This window comes from Eucyclogobius newberryi, unplaced genomic scaffold (genome assembly GCF_026437365.1).
Source record: "Eucyclogobius newberryi isolate DKJ021-1_F unplaced genomic scaffold, fEucNew1.0.hap1 SCAF_14, whole genome shotgun sequence".
Lineage (NCBI taxonomy): Eukaryota > Metazoa > Chordata > Actinopteri > Gobiiformes > Gobiidae > Eucyclogobius > Eucyclogobius newberryi.
The window spans coordinates 35,083,598-35,109,174 of NW_027315768.1; the positions used below are offsets into that span (position 1 = coordinate 35,083,598).

At 47.7% G+C, this 25,577-nt stretch overlaps 1 protein-coding gene across 1 annotated transcript in view; it reads left to right on the forward strand.

Moving 5' to 3' along the window:
- LOC140360027 (tensin-1-like) overlaps window positions 1-25,577 on the forward strand; it is a 204,157-nt gene that overhangs the window by 158,279 nt on the left and 20,301 nt on the right. Inside the window, exons 18-21 of the mRNA XM_072445325.1 lie at window positions 14,097-15,395; window positions 17,065-17,148; window positions 21,006-21,190; window positions 22,268-22,394. Coding sequence (XP_072301426.1) covers window positions 14,097-15,395; window positions 17,065-17,148; window positions 21,006-21,190; window positions 22,268-22,394 — 1,695 coding nt within the window. The remainder of the gene's footprint in view (window positions 1-14,096; window positions 15,396-17,064; window positions 17,149-21,005; window positions 21,191-22,267; window positions 22,395-25,577) is intronic.

Sequence of the window (25,577 nt, forward strand, 5' to 3'; positions counted from 1 at the left end):
CGAAGTTTGATGAAGTTTGTGGAAGTTTGACGAAGTTTTGGAAAAGTTTTGGAAGTTTTTGGAAGTTTGAGGATTTTGTAAAAGTTTGAGGAAGTTTGTGGAAGTTTGACGAAGTTTGTGGAAGTTTGAGGAAGTTTGTGGAAGTTTGAGGAAGTTTGACGTAGTTTGACGAAGTTTGTGGACGTTTGACGAAGTTTGTGGACGTTTGAGGAAGTTTGAGGAAGTTTGTGGAAGTTTGAGGAAGTTTATTAGTTTCTTTACAATGATGTGACTGTCGACCGTTCTGTTGCACAAGAGCCAAAAGAGTTCTGAGAAACGAGAGAACAAGAGTCCAGTGTGGAGCTGGGAAAGACAAAGACAACGTGATTTATGTCTCTGTTTGGGGCCGGAGCAGCTTTAAACACTGAAGAAGAAGAAGAAGAAGAAGAAGAAGAAGAAGAAGAAGAAGAAGAAGAAGAAGAAGAAGAAGAAGAAGAAGAAGAAGAAGAAGAAGAAGAAGAAGAAGAAGAAGAAGAAGAAGAAGAAGAAGAAGAAGAAGAAGAAGAAGAAGAAGAAGAAGAAGAAGAAGAAGAAGAAGAAGAAGAAGAAGAAGAAGAAGAAGAAGAAGAAGAAGAAGAAGAAACTGGTTTAGTTTGCATGTTCTTCCTAAACCTCCCATTATCCAGCCAACAGCCAATCACGACCCTTCCCTACAGCGACGTATCGTAAGAGACAAACATACCGACCCGTCCAGACCTGAGATGACCCGTCCAGACCTGAGCTGACCCGTCCAGACCTGAGCTGACCCGTCCAGACCGTCCTGACCTGAGCTGACCAGTCCAGACCTGTGCTGACCCGTCCAGACCTGAGCTGACCCGTCCAGACCTGAGCTGACCCGTCCAGACCGTCCAGACCTGAGCTGACCCGTCCAGACCTGAGCTGACCCGTCTAGACCTGAGCTGACCCGTCCAGACCTGTGCTGACCCGTCCAGACCTGAGCTGACCCGTCCAGACCGTCCAGACCTGAGCTGACCCATCAGGACCTGAGCTGACCCGTCCAGACCTGAGCTGACCCGTCCAGACCGTCCAGACCTGAGCTGACCCGTCCAGACCTGAGCTGACCAGTCCAGACCTGAGCTGACCCGTCCAGACCGTCCAGACCTGAGCTGACCCGTCCAGACCTGAGCTGACCCGTCCAGACCTGAGCTGACCCGTCCAGACCGTCCAGACCGTCCAGACCTGAGCTGACCCGTCCAGACCGTCCAGACCTGAGCTGACCCGTCCAGACCTGAGCTGACCCGTCCAGACCTGAGCTGACCCGTCCAGACCTGAGCTGACCCGTCCAGACCGTCCAGACCGTCCAGACCTGAGCTGACCCGTCCAGACCGTCCAGACCTGAGCTGACCCGTCCAGACCTGAGCTGACCCGTCCAGACCTGAGCTGACCCGTCCAGACCGTCCAGACCGTCCAGACCTGAGCTGACCCGTCCAGACCGTCCAGACCTGAGCTGACCCGTCCAGACCTGAGCTGACCCGTCCAGACCTGAGCTGACCCGTCCAGACCTGAGCTGACCCGTCCAGACCGTCCAGACCGTCCAGACCTGAGCTGACCCGTCCAGACCGTCCAGACCTGAGCTGACCCGTCCAGACCTGAGCTGACCCGTCCAGACCTGAGCTGACCCGTCCAGACCGTCCAGACCTGAGCTGACCCGTCCAGACCGTCCAGGTGGATTTGATGCTTTTGCAGTTACTTCTCTTGTGCTGACTCGTTCCCATCACAGACGTTGCATTCTTCACTCTGGCTCTTGTCGTCCTGAACGTGTGGGATGAACTAAATGCTCATGTATTGTCCTCCTCCGTCTTCAGAGACACATTTTGCCGTGTCTCTGGACAACACGAGGAACATTCCAGAGACGCCAACACTGTTTATGTAAAACAGCTTAACTTTGTTCTGTTGTTGTCACAATATGAATATTTCAAACTGGATTTTGACATTGAGGATTAGGCTCAAAATAACAGTTTAAAAAAAAAAATTACAATAATTACAATAACAATTACAATTAAAGCCGCAAGCGGCATCCAACGGCCCGCTGGTGGCCTTCGCACTTTCGACTCACAATGAGGGCTCACGCGCCCTCATTGTGAGTCGAATTAAAAATAACTAAACAGACAAGGACACATTGGACATGGCCAATCCAGTACAAATTAACACAAGTGTCAGTCAAATTTGCGGCCGCACAAAGACCGTAGCACTTGTAAAAAAAATTGGGTAACTTTTGATTCAACACTCCTGAAAATGATACCCCCCAAAGTTAAAGGTGGTATGGACGATTTTTTTCAGCAATTTTGTATCATATTTCCTGGTGGCGTGGGTAAATCATTTGTCCTGCCACGTATCAATCATAAAACGCACCTATCGCTCACCTGCAGCCGCGTCAGGCTCGTCCCCACGTTTCCGCGTGCCTAAGCGCATGGATCTATCATAATATAGTTCCCTCAGTGTACGGGGCAAAATGAAGACAGAGAAAGACAGTTCGAGCTGACGCAGAAGTGGACAGAAATCTACGGGAGACGAGAGATGTGATACGCTCCGTTGCGCTAATAAACAAACGCATGTGTGTGTTGTATCAGTCCACACGGGGGAGTGGCATGTGCACGGGGGAGTGGCATGTGCACGGGGGAGTGGCATGTGCACGGGGGAGTGGCATGTGCACGGGGGAGTGGCATGTGCACGGGGGAGTGGCATGTGCACTTCCGCCTGAGTTCTCAAATCGCTGAAAAATCGTCCATTGCGCCTTTAAGCTTGATTGGGCTGAATGCCCCGCTTGTGCAGATGATTTCCCCCAAATTTGAGTTTGATCGGGTTATCGCCCATGGAGGAGTTTGTTAAAGTGTGAAGCATAAAAATGTAGAAATTTGAGTGATTTTGCAATTTTCCCATAAGGATAACATGGGATGTCTCTGTCATAGATACGGCTACGCCGTAAAAATGAGGGAATTAGTCTGATTGGCTTTTTTGATCCGGACGCCAAAATAGAATTTTGGGCAAAGTTTTGAACATTTTTGTAAAACACTGATTCAAATTTGGTCCTAATCAGACTCGTTTTGCTCAAATGGGAGCAATTTTTAGATTTGCAATATCCCAAAATGCGTTGGCCAACTTTGCGGCTGCGCCGCACATAAACCGTAAAAGTTATCACAAAAATTCAGATAATTTTAGGTCCACTTGAGGCCAGTGGGCTAAACGCTCAAGGAGGAGTTTGTTAAAGTTTGACGTGAACAATATCGCTGACTCAGCGTGTTTTCATTTTCAAATGAAGATGGCGGACAAAGGGTTAGTCTGGGGGTGCGGCCACAATAATATAATTTTTTTGTCCTCACGAGAGGAATGCCTGTCCCGAATTTTGTAGCTCTACAACAAAGTTGATGTCGGGGCGTCTCCCATAGGCGCAATGTATTTTGACTTTTTTGACGTTAAAAAATGGCCCAGAAAAAACTAAATTTTTCACCGATTCTGAATTTTGGGCAAAGTTTGGTGAGTTGTTGAGCATGTTCAGGGGGTCAAATTAGAGCTCTAAGAGCAGAAGACGGAACAAGAAAAATATATTTTTTTAAATAATAAAAGTATTTCGAGCAAAAACATATAGCCGTTTCCACTACAACCGCATATTATACATCGTTTGAAAGCTCTAAGTCTTCCCCATGCCGTCGTTTGGTGGAATTGTCCTTGCGAGCCATCCCGTCATGGTCCCCCACCCACTCCCCATTGACTTCCATTGATTTTAGCTGAGACGTATGGCGCCCTCTATAAGTATGGCACATGCATGGACTCGTGTTCAGGACGATGCCAAGAGTGTTTGGGCTAGTTCACTGTATGTGCAGCGCTGCAGGACCAATAGGCCCGCCGCCGCCCTGCTGGGGATCGGGCCTAAATATAACTATTAAAAAAATATTTTAAAAAGCTATTACAACTATTTTAAAAACTGTTAAAAATAATGAAATCAACAACAAAATAACTAACCCAAAAAAGTATTTTAAAGCATTTATTAGCACTGGTGATTTAATAAGCTCGGACATGGTTTGTACATTATCCATTCACCGCAAACTTAACACTTTTGGTTAATGGCTTATTAACATTTATAAGTTACTATAAGCCACCAACAAATGTCTTAAGTACTTCTAAACCAATAACTTATTGTCATGCTTTGTATCAAAAATGCACTTTCTTTTTTTAGTTTGCAATGTTCTGATCAAGTGTTGGTTTTAGGGTGTGATTTATTTTTGCCGACGCCCGTTTGCACGTCCTGCCCGTGTCGGTGAAGAGCTTTTCTCACTCTCGTTCCCATCGATTTAGGCGCGCTGCATATTTAATGAGTCGCTCTAAAAGGTAAATAAATCAAGAAAAGAAGAGCTAACAATTTGGACTCGATATTTATGGTCAATACTGTGAGAAAGTGCTGCAGGAGGACTTTGAACCGGAGCCAGAAGAGCCAGAAGAGCCAGGAGAGCACTATCCGAGGAAGACTGCAACAAGAAACGCTTTAGGAAGAACCACTAGAACTAGAACTAGAACTAGAACTAGAACTAGAACTAGAACTATTCACGTGCCAAAGTTCTATTTCAAGAAACGTTTTTTTACACATTAAACTAAACTTCTTCTAAACCAGGTCTAAACTAGGACTAAACAAGACTAAACCTGAACTGTACAAGGACTAAACCAGGACTACCTCAGATATAAACTATAGAACTCACACAGGGTTAAACAGGAATAAACCAGGACTAAACTGTAAACTAGGACTAATCCAACACAGGGTTAACCAGGACTAAACTAGGACTAATTCATGTCAACCCTGTGTCAAAACCAGGACTAAACCAGGTCTAACCCAGACATAGACCAGGACTAAACTAGGCATAAACCAGGTCTAACCCAGACATAGACCAGGACTAAACTAGGCCTAAACCAGGTCTAACCCAGACATAGACCAGGACTAAACTAGGCCTAAACCAGGTCTAACCCAGACATAGACCAGGACTAATCTCAGACTTTTAAAAGTCCTGGTTTAGACCTAGTTTAGTCCTGGTTTAGTCCTGGTTTAGTCTTGGTTTAGTCCTGGTTTAGACCTGGTTCAGGCCTGTCCTAGTTCGGATCAGTTCCAGATCCATGTGCTGAGGTCACAGGAAACAGGCTATTTCCGCTCTTAAAGAGAACTTGGAGTTGCAAAGGTCAGAGGTCACAGGTTAAAGAGAACCCGGGGCAGTGCGGGGTCAGAGGTCACAGGTTAAAGAGTCTAGTGGTCGCTCTGTAACTAGGAGACGACAAGAGCTTCAGCTTCTAGTCCTGGTTTAGACTTGGTTTGGACCTGGTTTAGTCCTGGTTTAGCATTTTGGATGCTACTGCTAATGCTAACACCGCTAGCGTAAATGCTTTAGACTTTACTTTTGAGCAATAAAACCAGCTCCGCAGTGGAACCCGGACCTCCCGCTGAGCATTAAAACTACACGAGTCTGAAGTATCGCTGGAGTATCTCTGAAGTATCTCTGAGGTATCTCTTGAGTATCTCTGAAGTATCTCCGGAGTATCTCTGAAGTATCTCTGAAGTATCTCTGGAGTATCTCTGAAGTATCTCTGGAGTATCTCTGAAGTATCTCTGGAGTATCTCTGGAGTATCTCTGGAGTTGTCTCTGGAGTATTGCTGGAGTATTTCTGGAGTATCTCTGGAGTATCTGTGGAGTATCTCTGGAGTATCTCTTGAGTATCTCTTGAGTATCTCTGGTCCAGCTCGACTCAGACGGTCCCTCTTCTGCCTGAAGAGTGGGTCCAGCTCGACTCAGACGGTCCCTCTTCTGCCTGAAGAGTGGGTCCAGCTCCAGTCTCCTCGTGTCCGTCTGTCCGTCTGTGAGAGTCGGATCTCTCCTTCACTGGAACTCCTCCAGGTTTCTACGCTTTTTTCCCAAAGAGGTTTTTTTGTAGTTTTTCCTGGCCGAGAAGGAGAGTCTAAGGACAGAGGACCCTGGGACATCGTCCCTCGCCACCACAGACATTGTCTGACTTCATCGCCACCACAGACATTGTTGATTCATTTCTCCCTGTGGCCCTCAGAGGCAACTGTTGTTGTGATTTTGGGCCTTACAAAAATAAATTGATTTGATTTGATTTGATTTGAAGTATCTCTGGAGTATTGCTGGAGTATCTCTGAAGTATCTCTGAAGTATCTCTGAAGTATCGCTGTAGTATCCCTGTAGTATCGCTGGAGTATCTCTGAAGTATCTCTTGAGTATCTCTGAAGTATCTCTGAAGTATCGCTGGAGTATCTCTGATGTATCTCTGGAGTATTGCTGGAGTATTTCTGGAGTATCTCTGGAGTATAGCTGGAGTATCTCTGAAGTATCTCTGGAGTATCGCTGGAGTATCTCTTGAGTATCTCTGAAGTATTGCTGAAGTATCGCTGGAGTATCCTTGGAGTATCTCTGAAGTATCGCAGGAGTATCTCTGAAGTATCGCTGGACTATCTCTTGAGTATCTTTGGAGTATCTCTGAAGTATCGCTGGAGTATCCCTGGAGTATCGCTGGAGTATCTCTGAAGTATCTCTGAAGTATCGCTGGAGTATCTCTGAAGTATCTCTGGAGTATTGCTGGAGTATCTCTGGAGTATCTCTGGAGTATCTCTGGAGTATCGCTGGAGTATCTCTGAAGTATCTCTTGAGTATCTTCTGAGTATCTCTGAAGTATCGCTGGAGTATCTCTGGAGTATCTTTGAAGTATCTCTTGAGTATCTTTGGGGTATCGCTGGAGTATCTCTTGAGTATCTCTGAAGTATCTCTTGAGTATCTCTTGAGTATCTCTGAAGTATCTCTGGAGTATCTCTGAAGTTTCGCTGGAGTATCTCTGAAGTATCTCTGAAGTATCTCTGGAGTATCTCTGAAGTATCTCTGAAGTATCGCTGAAGTATCTCTGGAGTATCTCTGAAGTATCTCTGGAGTATCTCTGGAGTATCTCTGGAGTATCGCTGGAGTATCTATGGAGTATCTCTGGAGTATCTCTGAAGTATCTCTGAAGTATCTCTGAAGTATCTCTGGAGTATCTCTGAAGTATCTCTGAAGTATCTCTGAAGTATCGCTGGAGTATCTCTGAAGTATCTCTGAAGTATCGCTGGAGTATCTCTGAAGTATAGCTGGAGTATATCTGAAGTATCTCTGGAGTATTGCTGGAGTATTTCTGGAGTATCTCCGGAGTATCTCTGGAGTATCTCTGAAGTATCTCTTGAGTATCTCTTGAGTATCTCTGAAGTATCGCTGGAGTATCTCTGGAGTATCTCTGGAGTATCTCTGGAGTTTCTCTGGAGGAAAAGTACAGAGTACAAGATGAAAAGTACAAAGTACAAGAGGAAAAGTACAAAGTACAAGAGGAAAAGTACAGAGTACAAGAGGAAAAGTACACAGTACAAGAGGAAAAGTACAAAGTACAAGAGGAAAAGTACAGAGTACAAGATGAAAAGTACAAAGTACAAGAGGAAAAGTACAAAGTACAAGAGGAAAAGTACAAAATACAAGAGGAAAAGTACAGAGTACAAGAGGAAAAGTACTATACGCTTTTAGGTATCTGTACTTTTCACAATGGATATGTTTTACTTGTATTCGAGAGCGGCAGAATACTTTATATATACTTCATTGTTTGAAAAGGAGTGAAAAGTTAAAAGTACTTCCTAACAAGAACTAAACCAGTACTAAAGCAGGACTAAACCAGGATTAAACCAGGACTAAACCAGTACTAAACCAGGACTAAACCAGGTCTAAACCAGGTCTAAACCAGGTCTAAACCAGGTCTAAACCAGGACTAAACCAGGACTAAACCAGAACTAAACCAGGACTAAACCAGGTCTAAACAAGGACTAAACCAGGACTAAACCAGGACTAAACCAGGACTAAACCAGGACTAAACCAGGTCTAAACCAGGACTAAACCAGGTCTAAACCAGGTCTAAATCAGGTCTAAACCAGGTCTAAACCAGGACTAAACCAGGACTAAACCAGGTCTAAACCAGGTCTAAACCAGGTCTAAACCAGGTCTAAACCAGGACTAAACCAGGACTAAACACAGTTGTGTCTTTGAGGTGAGGCTTGTGTTTCAGGCTCTGGACGTTGAGGCTAAAGATAAAGATTTAATGAGAGTTTATTAATAAAAGTATCATAGTTTGACACTTCTGTCAGAGGCTGGAACAGGGCGAGCTCAGAGTCACACCAGCTGACACACGACGCCATGGCAACGCTCAAACGCTCAAACGCTCCTTCACTCACTTCAGGACAGGGACAGAAAGACATTCTGTGCTCTGATGGAGGACATATATAAATACTTATGGTTTTAAGTATATCCAGGGCAGAAATGCAGAATACTTTGCCATTATATTCCATTTTTTATCAAAGTACGGCAAAAAAATACACGTTTCTTGTCTCAAAACTCTACTTGAGCTTCACAATAAGTGTAATTGGTGGTAAATGTGATGTAGATGAATATTAAAGTATTTGTCGAGTGAAACTTAAACATCTTTGATCATCTCAATAGTAAATGTGTTTAAGGCTCAAACTCTCTGGAGTCTTTGTGTTTTGTGATATTCGGCGGTTAATCCCGTAAAGTCGCCTCGCGTAAAATCGCCTCGCGTAAAGTCGCCTCGCGTAAAGTGTAAAGTCGCCTCGCGTAAAGTGTAAAGTCGCCTCGTGTAAAGTGTAAAGTCGCCTAGCGTAAAGTCGCCTCGCGTAAAGTCGCCTCGTGTAAAGTGTAAAGTCGCCTCGCGTAAAGTCGCCTCGTGTAAAGTCGCCTCGCGTAAAGTCGCCTCGCGTAAAGTGTAAAGTCGCCTCGCGTAAAGTCGCCTCGCGTAAAGTGTAAAGTCGCCTAGCGTAAAGTCGCCTCGCGTAAAGTCGCCTCGTGTAAAGTGTAAAGTCGCCTCGCGTAAAGTCGCCTCGTGTAAAGTCGCCTCGCGTAAAGTGTAAAGTCGCCTCGTGTAAAGTCGCCTCGCGTAAAGTCGCCTCGCGTAAAGTGTAAAGTCGCCTCGCGTAAAGTCGCCTCGTGTAAAGTCGCCTCGCGTAAAGTCGCCTCGTGTAAAGTCGCCTCGCGTAACGTCGCCTCGTGTAAAGTCGCCACGCGTAACGTCGCCTCGTGTAAAGTGTAAAGTCGCCTTGCGTAAAGTCGCCTCGTGTAAAGTTGCCTCGCGTAACGTCGCCTCGTGTAAAGTGTAAAGTCGCCTCGTGTAAAGTCGCCACGCGTAACGTCGCCTCGTGTAAAGTCGCCTCGTGTAAAGTCGCCTCGCGTAACGTCGCCTCGTGTAAAGTGTAAAGTCGCCTCGTGTAAAGTCGCCTCGTGTAAAGTCGCCTCGCGTAACGTCGCCTCGTGTAAAGTCGCCTCGTGTAAAGTCGCCTCGTGTAAAGTCGCCTCGTGTAAAGTCGCCTCGTGTAAAGTCGCCTCGCGTAACGTCGCCTCGTGTAAAGTGTAAAGTCGCCTCGTGTAAAGTGTAAAGTCGCCTCGTGTAAAGTCGCCTCGCGTAACGTCGCCTCGTGTAAAGTGTAAAGTCGCCTCGTGTAAAGTGTAAAGTCGCCTCGTGTAAAGTCGCCTCGCGTAACGTCGCCTCGTGTAAAGTGTAAAGTCGCCTCGTGTAAAGTGTAAAGTCGCCTCGTGTAAAGTCGCCTCGTGTAAAGTCGCCTCGTGTAAAGTCGCCTCGTGTAAAGTCGCCTCAAACGTGGCGATGATGTTTTCCTCGTGCGGATCACGCCCGCGATAAGTCGACTGGAAAAACCCTCCTGCGTTACACTTTACAGGAACAGAGGCTCTTTGTGCGGCGTTTAACGTTACCGGAGCGACGACAGAGGGCTTTAGCCACTCGTGCTAACGCTAACGCTACATCATCATCATAACATCATTCTAGTAAACTTTTAACCCGGGTTTGAAAGGATATCCACGAGTCAGGACAGACATCAACAAAAAAAGTATGTGCAGTGATAAAGTTTATGTGTGGGTAAAGCTAACAAACATTAGCATGCTAACGTCGCACTTCCTACTACGTTAAAACACATTCAAACATTAAAAATATTACAAAAAATATATATATATATAAAAGAAAAGAAGAAAATAAGAAAACATTTCAATTAAAAAGTGAACCAGGCCGGATGGATTCACATTTGAGAGAAAGACCGGGATCTAAACCGCATGAAAATTTAGTCATAGTTTATTTATTTGACAATGACAATTTTGCTGTAACATTCCACGGCCGATGTCTTTTAAAGGTGCCATAACATGCTTTTTTCACGTTTCGTAGTCTATCCTAAGTGTATCATTGATAATAATAAGTGTTGTGCAACACCCTTAACATAATAGTTAAGAAATATCACCCAGACCTTGGACCCTCTCACCAACCCGGAAATGCAAACGGCTTGGTTTGATATTCACCCCCACCCTTGTGAAGAGCCATCTGGCTCCCCCGCCCAACCCGTGACGTAATCTCAGAGCGCGTGTGCCCCGCCCAACCCGTGACGTAGTCTCAGAGCGTGTGTGCCCCGCCCACCTGTGACGTAGTCTCAGAGAGCGTGTGTGCCCCGCCCACCCGTGACGTAGTCTCAGAACGTGTGTGTGCCCCGCCCACCCGTGACGTAGTCTCAGAACGTGTGTGTGCCCCGCCCAACCCGTGACGTAGTCTCAGAGCGTGTGTGCCCCGCCCACCCGTGACGTAGTCTCAGAGCGTGTGTGCCCCGCCCACCTGTGACGTAGTCTCAGAGCGTGTGTGCCCCGCCCACCCGTGACGTAGTCTCAGAGCGTGTGTGCCCCGCCCACCCGTGACGTAGCCCCACAGCTGTCTGCTGTAAGCTCCGCGGAGCAGCGCGGAGTGAGTGAGAAAGAGTCTACTTTGAGTGAGGGGGGATGATGACGTGTGCTTGTAGCCACCCCCCGTCAGTTTGGAGATTGGAGGAAAGGAGATAGTCTGTAATATAGCTTAACACTGCGGGAATCAATCAAAAAAACACTCTGGACATATATGAAGCACAAATAGCAATGTAAGAAGGTTAAAAGCTCTGAAAAGTCGATTTTGCATGTTATGGGACCTTTAAGAATTGCGACTCTTCATATTGTGATTATTATAATGAGTCTCAGCAGTCTCAGCAGTCTCAGCAGTCTCAGCAGCTGCAGATAAAGGTTATTGTCCTCCAGGAGACAGAGGCTGTATTCACTGTAACCTCAGAGACTATATTAGTCTTTATGAATATGTACGATGTTCTGAAGGCCCAGAACAGTCTGTGTCTTTGTTCCTGGACTCATGTGGCCTCGTCCTGGAGGAACGCTGAAGGTCACAGACTCTGAAGGTCACAGACTCTGAAGGTCACTAAGGAAACACTCTGTAAAGTTTAAAACGCTGAAATACTGAGAGGGTTTAGAAGATTCAGTTGTAATTCTTATAGTGTTCACGCAATGTTTTTTCTGTTACTACCTTTACTACTACACATGAAGTAGTTTGGAGTACTTCAGAGTCATTTAATCCTGGTTTAGACCTGGTTTAGACCTGGTTTAGCCCTGGTTTAGTCCTGGTTTAGTCAAAGTTTAGCCCCAGTGTAGTCTCTGTTTGGTCCCAGTTTAGTCCCTGTTTAGTCCCAGTTTAGTCCCAGTTTAGTCCCTGTTTAGTCCCTGTTTAGTTCCTGTTTGGTCCCAGTTTAGTCCCAGGTTAATCCCGGTTGAGTCCCGGTTTAGGTCCAGTTTAGTCCCAGTTTAGTCCCAGTTTAGTTCCAGTTTAGTCCCGGTTTAGTCCCGGTTTAGGTCCAGTTTAGTCCCAGTTTAGTTCCAGTTTAGTTCCAGTTTAGTCAAAGTTTAGCCCCAATGTAGTCTCTGTTTGGTCCCAGTTTAGTCCCTGTTTAGTCCCTGTTTAGTTCCTGTTTGGTCCCAGTTTAGTCCCAGGTTAATCCCGGTTTAGTCCCGGTTTAGGTCCAGTTTAGTCCCAGTTTAGTCCCAGTTTAGTTCCAGTTTAGTCCCTGTTTAGTCCCGGTTTAGGTCCAGTTTAGTCCCTGTTTAGTCCCTGTTTAGTCCCTGTTTAGTCCCAGTTTAGTCCCAGTTTAGTCCCTGTTTAGTCCCTGTTTAGTTCCTGTTTGGTCCCAGTTTAGTCCCAGGTTAATCCCGGTTTAGTCCCAGTTTAGTTCCAGTTTAGTCCCAGTTTAGTCCCAGTTTAGTCCCAGTTTAGTTCCAGTTTAGTTCCATAACAGTCGTGGTTGTGGACGTTACTGACCAAAGCTTCTGTAGCTCAGTTTTTCCTCTGCGTCTCCAGAGAAATGACTTCATGATCCTGATTTTCCAGCAGCAGCAAAACGCCCCTCGCTCTTCTTCCTGTCGCTCTGGACGTGGACGTGTCTCTGGACGTGGGCGTGTCTGACTGGACGTGGGCGTGTCTCTGACTGGACGTGGGCGTGTCTCTGACTGGACGTGGGCGTGTCTCTGACTTTTTTTTAAACTTAAAATAAGCGGTTGAGCGGTTTGTCGAGCGGTTTATCGAGCGTTTTGTTGAGCGGTTTGTCGAGCGAAAGGTTTATCGAGCGGTTTATCGAGCGCAACGGTCGAACTGAGCGGCTCCGTTAAGGACGGCAGCAGCAGCAGCAGCAGCAGCAGCAGCAGCTTCAGCAACAGCAGCAGCAGCAGCAGCAGCAGCAGCAGCAGCAGCAGCAGCTTCAGCAACAGCAGCAGCAGCAGCAGCAGCAGCAGCAGCAGCAGCAGCAGCTTCAGCAACAGCAGCAGCAGCAGCAGCAGCAGCAGCAGCAGCAGCAGCAGCAGCAGCTTCAGCAGCAGCAGCAGCAGCAGCAGCAGCAGCAGCAGCTTCAGCAGCAGCAGCAGCAGCAGCAGCAGCAGCAGCTTCAGCTTCAGCAACAGCAGCAGCAGCAGCAGCAGCAGCAGCAGCAGCAGCAGCTGCAGCAGCAGCAGCAGCAGCAGCAGCTTCAGCAACAGCAGCAGCAGCAGCAGCAGCAGCAGCAGCAGCAGCTGCAGCAGCAGCAGCTTCAGCAGCAGCAGCAGCAGCAGCAGCAGCAGCTTCAGCTTCAGCAACAGCAGCAGCAGCAGCAGCAGCAGCAGCAGCAGCAGCAGCAGCAGCTGCAGCAGCAGCAGCAGCAGCAGCAGCAGCAGCAGCTTCAGCAACAGCAGCAGCAGCAGGAGCAGCAGCAGCAGTCACTCTCTCTCTCGAGGTCTGAGCGGGCGCTCTCACGTGTGAAGAACACGCTCACATCGATGGTCCAAACGTGTCTGTGAAGTTCATCTTTAAGAGACAGTTTCTTCCTTTATATTAAGTTCAGCTGCAACGAACGATTCTTTCTATTTCACATTGAGACTTTTTAGATGAATTTTTACCGTTTTTTTACCTTTATCCTGCGACTGCTTCTCTTTTATTGACCAATGACTCTTTGTTTAATTTTTTTAACCTTCTGCTAAATCAACCATTTCGGAAAACCCTGCAAGGCGTCTTCTGTTATGAGTTCCACTGGTTCCAAAGGTTCCACTGGTTCCAAAGGTTCCACTGGTTCCACTGGTTCCAAAGGTTCCACTGGTTCCACTGGTTCCAAAGGTTCCACTGGTTCCAAAGGTTCCACTGGTTCCACTGGTTCCACTGGTTCCAAAGGTTCCACTGGTTCCACTGGTTCCAAAGGTTCCACTGGTTCCAAAGGTTCCACTGGTTCCACTGGTTCCAAAGGTTCCACTGGTTCCACTGGTTCCACTGGTTCCAAAGGTTCCACTGGTTCCACTGGTTCCAAAGGTTCCACTGGTTCCAAAGGTCCCACTGGTTCCAAAGGTTCCACAGGTTCCACTGGTTTAATCCTTAAATTAAGAGGTTTGGATTCCATGACCATCACAACAAAACCGCTCCCAAATACGTCGATTTCCTCTTTCTTTTACAGAAGTCAACCTCACCCAAGTTCAGTCTTTTTTAGTCTTGGATCGGCTCTAGTTAAATCTTGTTTTGCCCTTTTTTAGTCCTTATTTCGTACTGACTTCGTCCTTATTTAATCCTGTCTTGATTCAGTCTTTTGCATTTGCAGTAAACCTAATGCAAGAATCTGTCCCCGACGCCGCCGCCGTCCTAAACTGTGTCTCTTCTCCCTGTTTCCGCAGACGTGGTCCACACCCAGGGGCCCCTCGACGGCAGCCTCTACGCCAAAGTCCGCAAAAAAGACTCGCTCGACCCCCCGGTGACGTCCAACGGCATCGTCCCCCCGTCCGCGGCCCAACCGTCGGTGGACCAGGCCCTCTCGGTGAGCAGCGACTCCGGCAACTCCACGGCGTCCATCAAAACCGACCGCACCGATGAGAACGCCGCAGCGCCGCCCGCCGCCGTGAGCCTTCGAAGCGACGTCCCGCCGGCCGCTCCCGCCCAGCGCCCCATAAGCCCGCAAGAGAAGCAAGAGCTGGAGCAACTGCTGAGCGGGCTGGAAGGGCCCATGCACAGGCAGCCGTATTTGTCGACGGCTAACGCTAGCAGCGGCGGCGCCATGCTGCACCTCGTCCCGGCGCAGATCCACGTGAACGGGCACGGCAGCGTCGGGATAGACCGGGAGACCGACATTTTGGACGACGAGTTGCCGACAAGTCAAGAAGGCAACAGCGTGGACAGTCTCGGGACGTTTTCCTCCCTGGACGACCGCGCGACGCCGGCGGAATTGTACTTCCAACCGGAGAGCGATGTCGACGGGCAAGATCACGTGATGTATCTGGAGCGGACCGCGTCAGAAAAGCCCGGCGAGACGCCGCGATCGGCCGGCGACCGCGCGTCGACTCAGAACGGGAGCCTGTACCGGTCGCAGTCCTTCGGGGCGGAGACGGCGCCGCAACCGCCGGCGCCGGCACGGACGACGAGCAGCAGGGAGGCGGTTCAACGAGGGCTAAACGTCTGGCAGAAATTCGGCGTCACGGAAGAACCCGTCACTGAGGGAATCGTTTTCAGTCCGTCTCATCTGGTGATGCCGAGCCACAGCCACAGTTTAACGCAGTTCCCGCGCCGTAGCTCCGCGTCGCAGCAGGAAATCGAGCAGTCCATCCAGACGCTAAACATGCTAATGCTAGATCTGGAGCCGGGGAACGCCGCGCCAAAGTCCCAAAGCGTTCCGCCGCAAACCGTCGTCGTTGTCACCGCGCAGCCGTCCTTTTCGCAGACGCAGTCCCGGCCGAGTTTGGCGGCAGACGGGGCGTGTCCGAGCGGAACGTTTGCCGGGGATTCGGAGGCGACGCCGGGAAAGCGGAGTACGCCCGAGCCGAAACAAGTCCCGGAAGCGGAGCGGGGTTATCTGTCGAGCGCGTCCGAGCCGGCTGAGGTCCCGGAGCCGCCGAGTGGTGGTCCGGGGGCACTGCAGGCGGGAGGGGCGGAGCCGGAGGAGGTCTTCAACGTGGAGGGACTGGTGAAGCAGAGAGTGGCAGGTAAAAATGCTGGGAAGAGGTGCATTATGGGACAAGTTATGGGACTTTTTATTTCTCTCTCTTCCCGTTCCCTTCTCTCTCTTCCTGTTTCCTTCTCTTGCTCTTCTTGTTTCCTTCTCTCTCTTCCTATGTCCTTCTCTCTCTTCCTATATCCTTCTCTCTCTTCCTATGTCCTTCTCTCTCTTCCCATGTCCGTCTCTCTCTTCCCGTTTCCTTCTCTCTCTTCCCGTTTCCTTCTGTCTCTCCCCATGTCCTTTTCTCTCTTCCCGTTTCCTTCTCTCTCTTCCCGTTTCCTTCTCTCTCTTTCCGTTTCCTTTTCTGTCTTCCTGTTCCCTTCCTCTCTCTTCCCGTTTCCTTTTCTCTCTCTTCCCGTTCCTTCTCTCTCTTCCCGTTTCCTTCTCTCTCTCTTCCTGTTTCCTTCTCTCTCTTCCCGTTTCCTTCGCTCTCTTCCCGTTTCCTTTTCTCACTTCCTGTTTCCTTCTCTCTCTCTTCCCGTTTCCTTCTCTCTCTCTTCCTGTTTCCTTCTCTCTCTTCCCGTTTCCTTCTCTCACTTCCCATTTCCTTCTCTCTCTCTTCCTGTTTCCTTCTTTCTCCACCCGTTTCCTTCCCTCTCTTCCTGTTTCCTTCTCTCTCTTCCCGTGTCCTTCTCTCTCTTCCTGTTTCCTTCCATCTCTTACCATTTGCGTCTCTCTCTCTTCCTGTTTCCTTCTCTCTCTTCCCGTGTCCTTCTCTCTCTTCCTGTTTCCTTCCATCTCTTACCATTTGCGTCTCTCTCTCTTCCTGTTTCCTTCTCTCTCTTCCCGTTCCCTTCTCTCTCTTCCTGTTTCCTTCTCTTTCTTCCTGTGTCCTTCTCTCTCTTCCCGTTTCCTTCTTTCTCTTCCCGTTTCCTTCTCTCTCTTCCCGTTTCCTTCTCTCTCTCTTCCTGTTTCCTTCTCTCTCTTCCCGTTTCCTTCTCTCTCTCTTCCTGTTTCCTTCTCTCTCTTCCCGTTTCCTTCTCTCACTTCCCATTTCCTTCTCTCTCTCTTCCTGTTTTCTTCTTTCTCCACCCGTTTCCTTCCCTCTCTTCCTGTTTCCTTCTCTCTCTTCCCGTGTCCTTCTCTCTCTTCCTGTTTCCTTCTATCTCTTCCCATTTGCGTCTCTCTCTCTTCCTGTCACCTTCTCTTTCTTCCTGTGTCCTTCTCTCTCTTCCCATTTCCTTCTCTTTCTTCCCGTTTCCTTCTCTCTCTTCCTGTGTCCTTCTCTCTCTTCCCATGTCCTTTTCTCTCTTCCCGTGTCCTTTTCTCTCTTCCGGTTTCCTTCTCTCTCTTCCCGTTTCCTTCTCTCTCTTCCCGTGTCCTTCTCTCTCTTCCCATGTCCTTTTTTCTCTTCCCGTTTCCTTCTCTCTCTTCCCGTTTCCTTCTCTCTCTTCCCGTTTCCTTCCCTCTCTTTCTGTTTCCGTGCCTCTCTTCCCGTTTGCTTCTTTCTCTTCCCGTTTAGTTTCCTTCTCTCTCTTCCTGTTTCCTTATCTCTTCCTGTGTCCTTCTTTCTCTTCCTGTTTCCTTCTCTCTCTTCCTGTGTCCTTCTTTCTCTTCCTGTTTCCTTCTCTCTTCCTGTTTCCTACCCTCTCTTCCTGTGTCCTTCTCTCTGGTTCCGTTTCCTTCCCTCTCTCACGGTTCATCTTTTTACCCAGAGTTCTCGGCTCGTGTCCAGATTGCCAACATGGCGGCCTCGTCCTCGCCGTTGCCGGACGCTCGCCGCTCTCACTCTCTCTGGGGTTTGTCTGTGGAGTGCAGTGGACTTTGGCTTTGGAGCTGGTGTTGCTTGTGCTCTCTGTGGTCTGTCGAGTGCAGTGGACTTTGGCTTTAGAGCTGGTGTTGCTTGTGCTCTCTGTGGTTCTGTAGAGTGCAGTGGACTTTGGCTTTAGAGCTGGTGTTGCTTGTGCTCTCTGTGGTTCTGTGGAGTGCAGTGGACTTTGGCTTTAGAGCTGGTGTTGCTTGTGCTCTCTGTGGTTCTGTGGAGTGCAGTGGACTTTGGCTTTAGAGCTGGTGTTGCTTGTGCTCTCTGTGGTTCTGTGGAGTGCAGTGGACTTTGGCTTTAGAGCTGGTGTTGCTTGTGCTCTCTGTGGTTCTGTGGAGTGCAGTGGACTTTGGCTTTAGAGCTGGTGTTGCTTGTGCTCTCTGTGGTTCTGTGGAGTGCAGTGGACTTTGGCTTTAGAGCTGGTGTTGCTTGTGCTCTCTGTGGTTCTGTGGAGTGCAGTGGACTTTGGCTTTAGAGCTGGTGTTGCTTGTGCTCTCTGTGGTTCTGTGGAGTGCAGTGGACTTTGGCTTTAGAGCTGGCGTTGCTTGTGCTCTCTGTGGTTCTGTAGAGTGCAGTGGACTTTGGCTTTAGAGCTGGTGTTGCTTGTGCTCTCTGTGGTTCTGTGGAGTGCAGTGGACTTTGGCTTTAGAGCTGGTGTTGCTTGTGCTCTCTGTGGTTCTGTGGAGTGCAGTGGACTTTGGCTTTAGAGCTGGTGTTGCTTGTGCTCTCTGTGGTTCTGTGGAGTGCAGTGGACTTTGGCTTTAGAGCTGGTGTTGCTTGTGCTCTCTGTGGTTCTGTGGAGTGCAGTGGACTTTGGCTTTAGAGCTGGCGTTGCTTGTGCTCTCTGTGGTTCTGTAGAGTGCAGTGGACTTTGGCTTTAGAGCTGGTGTTGCTTGTGCTCTCTGTGGTTCTGTGGAGTGCAGTGGACTTTGGCTTTAGAGCTGGTGTTGCTTGTGCTCTCTGTGGTTCTGTGGAGTGCAGTGGACTTTGGCTTTAGAGCTGGTGTTGCTTGTGCTCTCTGTGGTTCTGTAGAGTGCAGTGGACTTTGGCTTTAGAGCTGGTGTTGCTTGTGCTCTCTGTGGTTCTGTGGAGTGCAGTGGACTTTGGCTTTAGAGCTGGTTTTGCTTGTGCTCTCTGTGGTTCTGTGGAGTGCAGTGGACTTTGGCTTTAGAGCTGGTTTTGCTTGTGCTCTCTGTGGTTCTGTGGAGTGCAGTGGACTTTGGCTTTAGAGCTGGTGTTTTGCTTGTGCTCTCTGTGGTTCTGTGGAGTGCAGTGGACTTTGGCTTTAGAGCTGGTGTTGCTTGTGCTCTCTGTGGTTCTGTGGAGTGCAGTGGACTTTGGCTTTGGAGCTGGTGTTGCTTGTGTTCTCTGTGGTTCTGTGGAGTGCAGTGGACTTTGGTTTTGGAGCTGGTTCTGCTTGTGCTCTCTGTGTGACGTTGTGCCGGTTAACGCTCGAGTGCCTTGAAGTATTCGTGACCAGTCGAGTCTGCATGTTCTCTCTGTGTCTGGGCGAGTGTCCTCTGGAATATATCGCCGTAAAACGTGGGTTAGTGATGCTGCTAATGAACCTAAATTCACCCTCTGAGCGGATTCACTGCCCGGAGCACGAGCAGCTGGAAAACATCAGCCGTTTCCGAGGCGACGGGGCGGTGGCGGTGTTGTGGAGCGGTGCATTGTGGGTACATCTGTTTCTCAGTGTGAGGTGTACGAGGGAGAGGGAGGGAGAGGGAACGTAATGTTTTTAGAGATGACAACATCGAGTTTGGAGCCAAGAACAAGCTATTTATGTAGAAAATATACACCGGCTCTAAAGTTATACGGGGCCTCATAGTAGCAGTAAAAGTACAAGTACTAATGTCGTGGGAATTCAGGAAACACCGATATGTTTGAGTGCACAGCGGAAAGTACAGACATATCATAAAAGAAGCTCGGAGTGAGAGCTGCTGCCTGAAGCTAATGTTCAAGAGCTTTTTATTCACACTCCGATAATGATCCGATACGTAACCAGCCATTTTGAGAACACAGAACATATTTTTACAAACTTAAAGTAAATATTGTTGCGTGAACCATGTTTTAAAACTCAAAACCTGCTAAATCTCGTCACTGAGTTTATTTTACAATGTTTTGCTGTTGTAAAATGACTCTAATGGGAGTCAAAATAACATAGCATATAGCATTAGCATTGCGTTATGGTAATTGACTTGCTTGAAGTATTTTAAAAAAACGTTTACCTGCTTTCTGTTGCTATTGGATTTCGACAGCGATTCAAAGACCAAATATCGACATCGGAAATAAAATCACTGCCTCCATTTTAACAGCGTTTAACAAAGCTAACCAGTGAGATTTGTTGTTGTTGGCGTCCTCAAACGGTTAGCATTATTGTACCTAAAGTTAACGTTTGTTTTTTCTTTCACAAATCTGATGCTCTGAGAATAACCTTTCCCTGAACCAGACCGTAATCCTGGTCATTGTGAAACATACGCCGTCAAACGTGAACACTTTGCTAGCACAGCCGCCAACGTGTGCGGAAGTCGAGTTATGCGTTCTTTTCCCCGACTCGTGCGAGCGTTCTTGTGCATTTTTCAACTCGTAAATACACGTTTGCGAGTCCTCGAGGACACCGTGAACGCAGCGTAACCGGGAAGGCAGGCGGCCGCGCTGTTAGCATGCTAGTTAGTGTTAGCAAAACTCCGCTCTGGCTTCGAAAAGTGGCGAAACGCGTGCAAAAACTCACCGTGGTGAATGATTTGGACTCTAAATGTGCGTTTGGACCACCGCAAACCGCTTCAAATGAACTCTTTGAATTTAAGACGGTAAAAATCAGGTGCAGCGCATTTAAAAGTACGACGGCTAAACTAGTAGCTGCTAGCATCGACATCAGTTAGCTTCGTAGTGAAAAAAACTAGAGCCCGGTGAAGGTGGAAGGAGTTTAAAAACACAAAGGAGCTCGTCTGGATCACCACCTGATGATGTCACCAGGTGGAGATGAGCGGTTGTAGCGGGAACGATATCTGAACACAATATCACGATTTTCTTCTTCTTCTTCAGTCACAGTTTTGATTTCGATTTGATTCTCACGTTTTAGTAAAAAACTTACTTTTAGCGGTAACGAACTGTCACATGGTTTATCAGCGGTCAGAGAGTTTGATTTGAATTATTGTGTCCAGTTTGAGGCGAAACCATCTTGGCGCCGTCTGTTGTTAGAAAGTTGTGTTTGTGGCTGTTGATTTGTCTTCTGCTTGACTGTTCGTCACATCTGTCGAGTATTGTCCATGTTTGATTGTGAGAATTGTATATGTTAAAGGTGTAAAAGTGTCTTAAAGGTGCACTATATAACTCCTGGTGGTTTACACACGGTCTGTTTCTTTAAAACGAGGGTTATTGTTGAAAAGATCACAAAGACAGTGGCATTGCTAAATCAAAATGTCAAAGAAGAAGAACATAATATACGTGATTTTCAACAATATCACACTTTATTCATAAATATTCTCGATGTAGACGCCTTCAGTCTTCATATTTCAACATTTATTTGGTTGATAATGTATTTAAAAAGTCTCAACGTTCAATAGAAACAATTGTTTGACCGGTCGACTGCCGACATAACGACTGAATTTAAGCCCTAAATAACCATAAATAATAATATGGCAAACATATGGCGGACCCTCCACCAGAAAAGTGACATAGTGCTCCTTTAAATGTGGTGTTTCTTGACTGTTTTGACGCACATCCTTTAGACGACGCTTTGCTGAATGTCTACAAACCGCCCACTCTCCGCCCTCTTTCACACACGTCTCTTCTCATGAGCCGGGACTGATGCTCGCCGTGTGTTTTCAGGAGTTCAGGCCAGAGCGGCGTCTCTGGAGGACCCTCTGCAGGCGAGCGCCCGCAGACTGCCCTCGGACGCCCGGCCCGAGAGCCCCGAGGGCCCCGAGGACTTCCCCCTGCGCTCGCCCGTGCGTTGTGTCTCCCCCGAGTTTGTCAACGCCCTCGCCCTCAACCCGGGAGGACGGCCCAAAGAGGTGACTCACACTGGCTCCAGCGGGGTCCTGACCACGAGATGGGTCCTGACCACGAGATGGGTCCAATCTAGGTCCTGAGCAGGAGATGGGTCCAGTCTAGGTCCTGACCAGGAAATGGGTCCAGTCTAGGTCCTGACCAGGAGATGGGTCCTGACCAGGAGATGGGTCCAGTCTAGGTCCTGACCAGGAAATGGGTCCAGTCTAAGTCCTGACCAGGAGATGGGTCCAGTCTAGGTCCTGACCAGGAGATGGGTCCAGTCTAGGTCCAGTCTAGGTCCCGACCAGGCGATGTGTCCAGTCTAGGTCCTGACCAGGAGATGGGTCCAGTCTAGGTCCAGCCTAGGTCCTGACCAGGAGATGGGTCCAGTCTAGGTCCTGACCAGGAGATGGGTCCTGACCAGGAGATGGGTCCAGTCTAGGTCCTGACCAGGAGATGGGTCCAGTCTAGGTCCTGAGCAGGAGATGGATCCAGTCTAGGTCCTGACCAGGACATGGGTCCATTCTAGGTCCAGTCTAGGTTCCGACCAGGCGATGGGTCCAGTCTAGGTCCTGAGCAGGAGATGGGTCCAGTCTAGGTCCTGACCAGGCGATGGGTCCAGTCTAGGTCCAGTCTAGGTCCCGACCAGGTGATGGGTCCAGTCTAGGTCCTGACCAGGAGATGGGTCCAGTTTAGGTCTTGACCAGGAGATGGGTCCAGTTTAGGTCTTGACCAGGAGATGGGTCCAGTCTAGGTCCTGACCAGGAGATGGGTCCAGTTTAGGTCTTGACCAGGAGATGGGTCCAGTTTAGGTCCTGACCAGGAGATGGGTCCAGTTTAGGTCTTGACCAGGAGATGGGTCCAGTTTAGGTCTTGACCAGGAGATGGGTCCAATACATTTTCCAACCAATTACTTTGACATGATTATATTAAAATCTATAAACATATCAAATTATAATGTATTAAAAACATCTGGGTGACTTTTTTGATTCTATTTTATATTTTACTTGGTTTATAAAGTTTCAAATAAAAAACGGTTAGTTTACCTCGACCAAACGTTTCAAACTCTTAATGTGATGATGTATCTTGTGTTGGAGCAGAGACACATGCACAGCTACCGCGAGGCCTTCGAGGAGCTGGAGACGGCGCCCCCTTCTGTCGGTGGTGAGGTGTTACCCCAAACCCCAGCCTTCCCCGTGTCACCGCAAACCCCCTACTTCAACCTGTGTAAGTGCGCCACCTGCTGGCCGAGGGCGCACATCATTGACTCACAAAATACAGATCGAACAAGACCATTTTGGGTTCAAGTGAATTAAATCATGAGTTTTACGGCCGCAACTAACGATTAGTTCAGGAGTCGACTGCTCAAAGCGTTATGTCACCACTTTAAGGTCCAAATATGGTGATTGAAGTCTTATAGATGGAGAATATTTAAGTTGTTTACTCTTTTTTGACAGATAATGCCTCTATTTTTGTGATAAAACTTTATTTCCATTTGCGTTTTAGAGTCTGCATAGTCCAGCTAACAGTAGAGATGATCAAAATACGATATGAGTCATGTTTATACCCTATAACGTCAGCCAAAAATACATAATAAAGAAGAAAAAAACATATATAAGTCGCATTTTGGGGAAATTTGTTTGATAAAATCCAAGAACAAAAACAGACGTTTAATCTTGAAATGCCGTTTAAAATAATAACAGATTAGAGAACATGGTGAACAGGTGTACGTATGCTAACGCTAACACCTTAAGATAAGATATTCCTTTATTGTCCCACATGGGGAAATTTCATTGGTGCAACGCAGGTAGATACAGAGGTAGATACAGAAGAACAGATCACTTATAGGAAGTCTGAAAAACACTTTCAGTAGAAGATCTCCTATAAATAAATAAAAACTCCCATAGACAAATAAATAAATAAATACCATTGCATGTGAATATGTGTAATTGCACATGAATATGTGTCACGACAGCACATAGATTGCACATGAATTTCACAGTAATTGCACATATGACAGAATTGCACATCAGTATTAGGTTAGGTCAGTATTGCGCCGGGATAACGTGACGATCTCCGGTAAGACGACTTCAGCTACATGACGTATGCTAACGCTAACACCTTCAGCTACATGACGTATGCTAACGCTAACACCTTCAGCTACATGAGGCACAGACAGAACTGTGGTAAGTGTCTGGTATGTTAACGTAACATATGAACAGTTATTCAGATAACTATAGCATAAAGAACATGCTAACAAGTTTAGCAAAGCATCAGTTTTACCCCAAATCACTAAATCCACTGAATTCTTCTTCTTCTGTGTCACTTCTAAACAACTCCACAAACTCCAGAGGGAGAGGAAGTGCAGATTCTTCTTCTGCATTGCTCAGAGCCTAGAGCGCCCTCTTGTGGTTGTGAAATGTGGTTACCAGTGTGAAAATAATGAATCACTCTGGAGTAAGGGTCCCAGGCCAAAACTATGAAAAAAGGTGCAACTTACAGTCCAGAAAATACGGTAATCAACTCGGAACAATTCGTCCCGCTCTGGAAGAAAATAGAGCGTAGATTTTAGACCATTGTCTCTACTGGCCAGTGAACAGAGAGGTCATTTTGAACCTCAAGTAGAAAAAGGGGATTAGACCGTTCGCGTCTAAAGGACAGAAGTAGTTTGCAGCGTGTGGTAAGTCCCAAAAGACCCCGCCCCGTCCCGAGTGACCCTTCCCTCCACCACCACCATCGCCCTGCACTGCTTTGGCATGGCAACAGACATTTGCAACATCTGCCTGGGTCTTTTAAGACTCTGTGTCATGTGACGGGCCAAACGTGAAGACACAAACGAGCTCAGAACGTTGGATGATCTTCTCGTCGTTTGTTGTCTAAAACCCAGCGCCGGTCTAATCCGGGAAAAGCCGCTTCGTAATCTGTGTGTGGGCTTTTCCAGACGCGGGGGTTATAGCCTCAGTGTTTACACGGATTACACGATCAATTATACCAGACTAAATGTGACATGACATGTTCTGGAAAGAGCCACTTATATTTGAGTGAAACAGTGGGCTGAGTTTTTGGTCGTTTCAAATCATATTTTTCAAGGGAAATAGTCAAAGTTGGACCTATTTATCGGCCATGGGCTGATTTGGATTCTAAAATATCCTGATCAGTCGATCTCTCATTTCTATGGAAACGAGCAGAAAAAGCCTCTGCCACAAAAGTGACACGGTGCAGCTTTAAATGCCTCTGCACAATCTCAAAGTGAAATACTATAATACTCCAATACTAGTTTATGTAAAAATGTTCAGATTTTGCTCATATTTGAACCATGTGACGTCTCTGAGCCTGTTTTCTGCTGCGTCCACATCCTGGTACTTCACACTGTGTGTACTTTTGTGTCACTGGTTTTGTGCATGTTTTTGCTGCACCTGAGCACCGGGCATGGGCTCCTCCTCCGACCCTGCGACCGCTGTGTACTCTGTGTACTCTGTGTACTCTCTGTACTCTGTGTACTCTGTGTACTCTGTGTACTCTGTGTACGCTGTGTACGCTGTGTACTCTGTGTACTCTGTGTACTCTGTGTACGCTGTGTACTCTGCGTACGCTGTGTACTCTGTGTACGCTGTGTACTCTGTGTACGCTGTGTACTCTGTGTACGCTGTGTACTCTGTGTACTCTGTGTACTCTGTGTACGCTGTGTACTCTGTGTACGCTGTGTACTCTGTGTACGCTGTGTACTCTGTGTACTCTGTGTACTCTGTGTACTCTGTACGCTGTGTACTCTGTGTACGCTGTGTACTCTGTGTACTCTGTGTACTCTGTGTACGCTGTGTACTCTGTGTACGATGTGTACTCTGTGTACGCTGTGTACGCTGTGTACTCTGTGTACGATTTGTACTCTGTGTACTCTGTGTACTCTGTGTACGCTGTGTACGCTGTGTACTCTGTGTACAATTTGTACTCTGTGTACTCTGTGTACGCTGTGTACTCTGTGTACGCTGTGTACTCTGTGTACTCTGTGTACGATGTGTACTCTGTGTACGCTGTGTACGCTGTGTACTCTGTGTACGATTTGTACTCTGTGTACTCTGTGTACGCTGTGTACTCTGTGTACTCTGTGTACGCTGTGTACTCTGTGTACTCTGTGTACTCTCTGTACTCTGTGTACTCTCTGTACTCTGTGTACTCTGTGTACTCTGTGTACGCTGTGTACTCTGTGTACTCTGTGTACGCTGTGTACTCTGTGTACTTTGTGTACTCTGTGTACTCTGTGTACGCTGTGTACTCTGTGTACTCTGTGTACTCTGTGTACGCTGTGTACGCTGTGTACGCTGTGTATTCTGTGTACTCTGCGTACTCTGTGTACTCTTTGTACTCTGTGTCTGATCCTCTGCTCCCTGTCTGCCCGGGATATCCATCAGA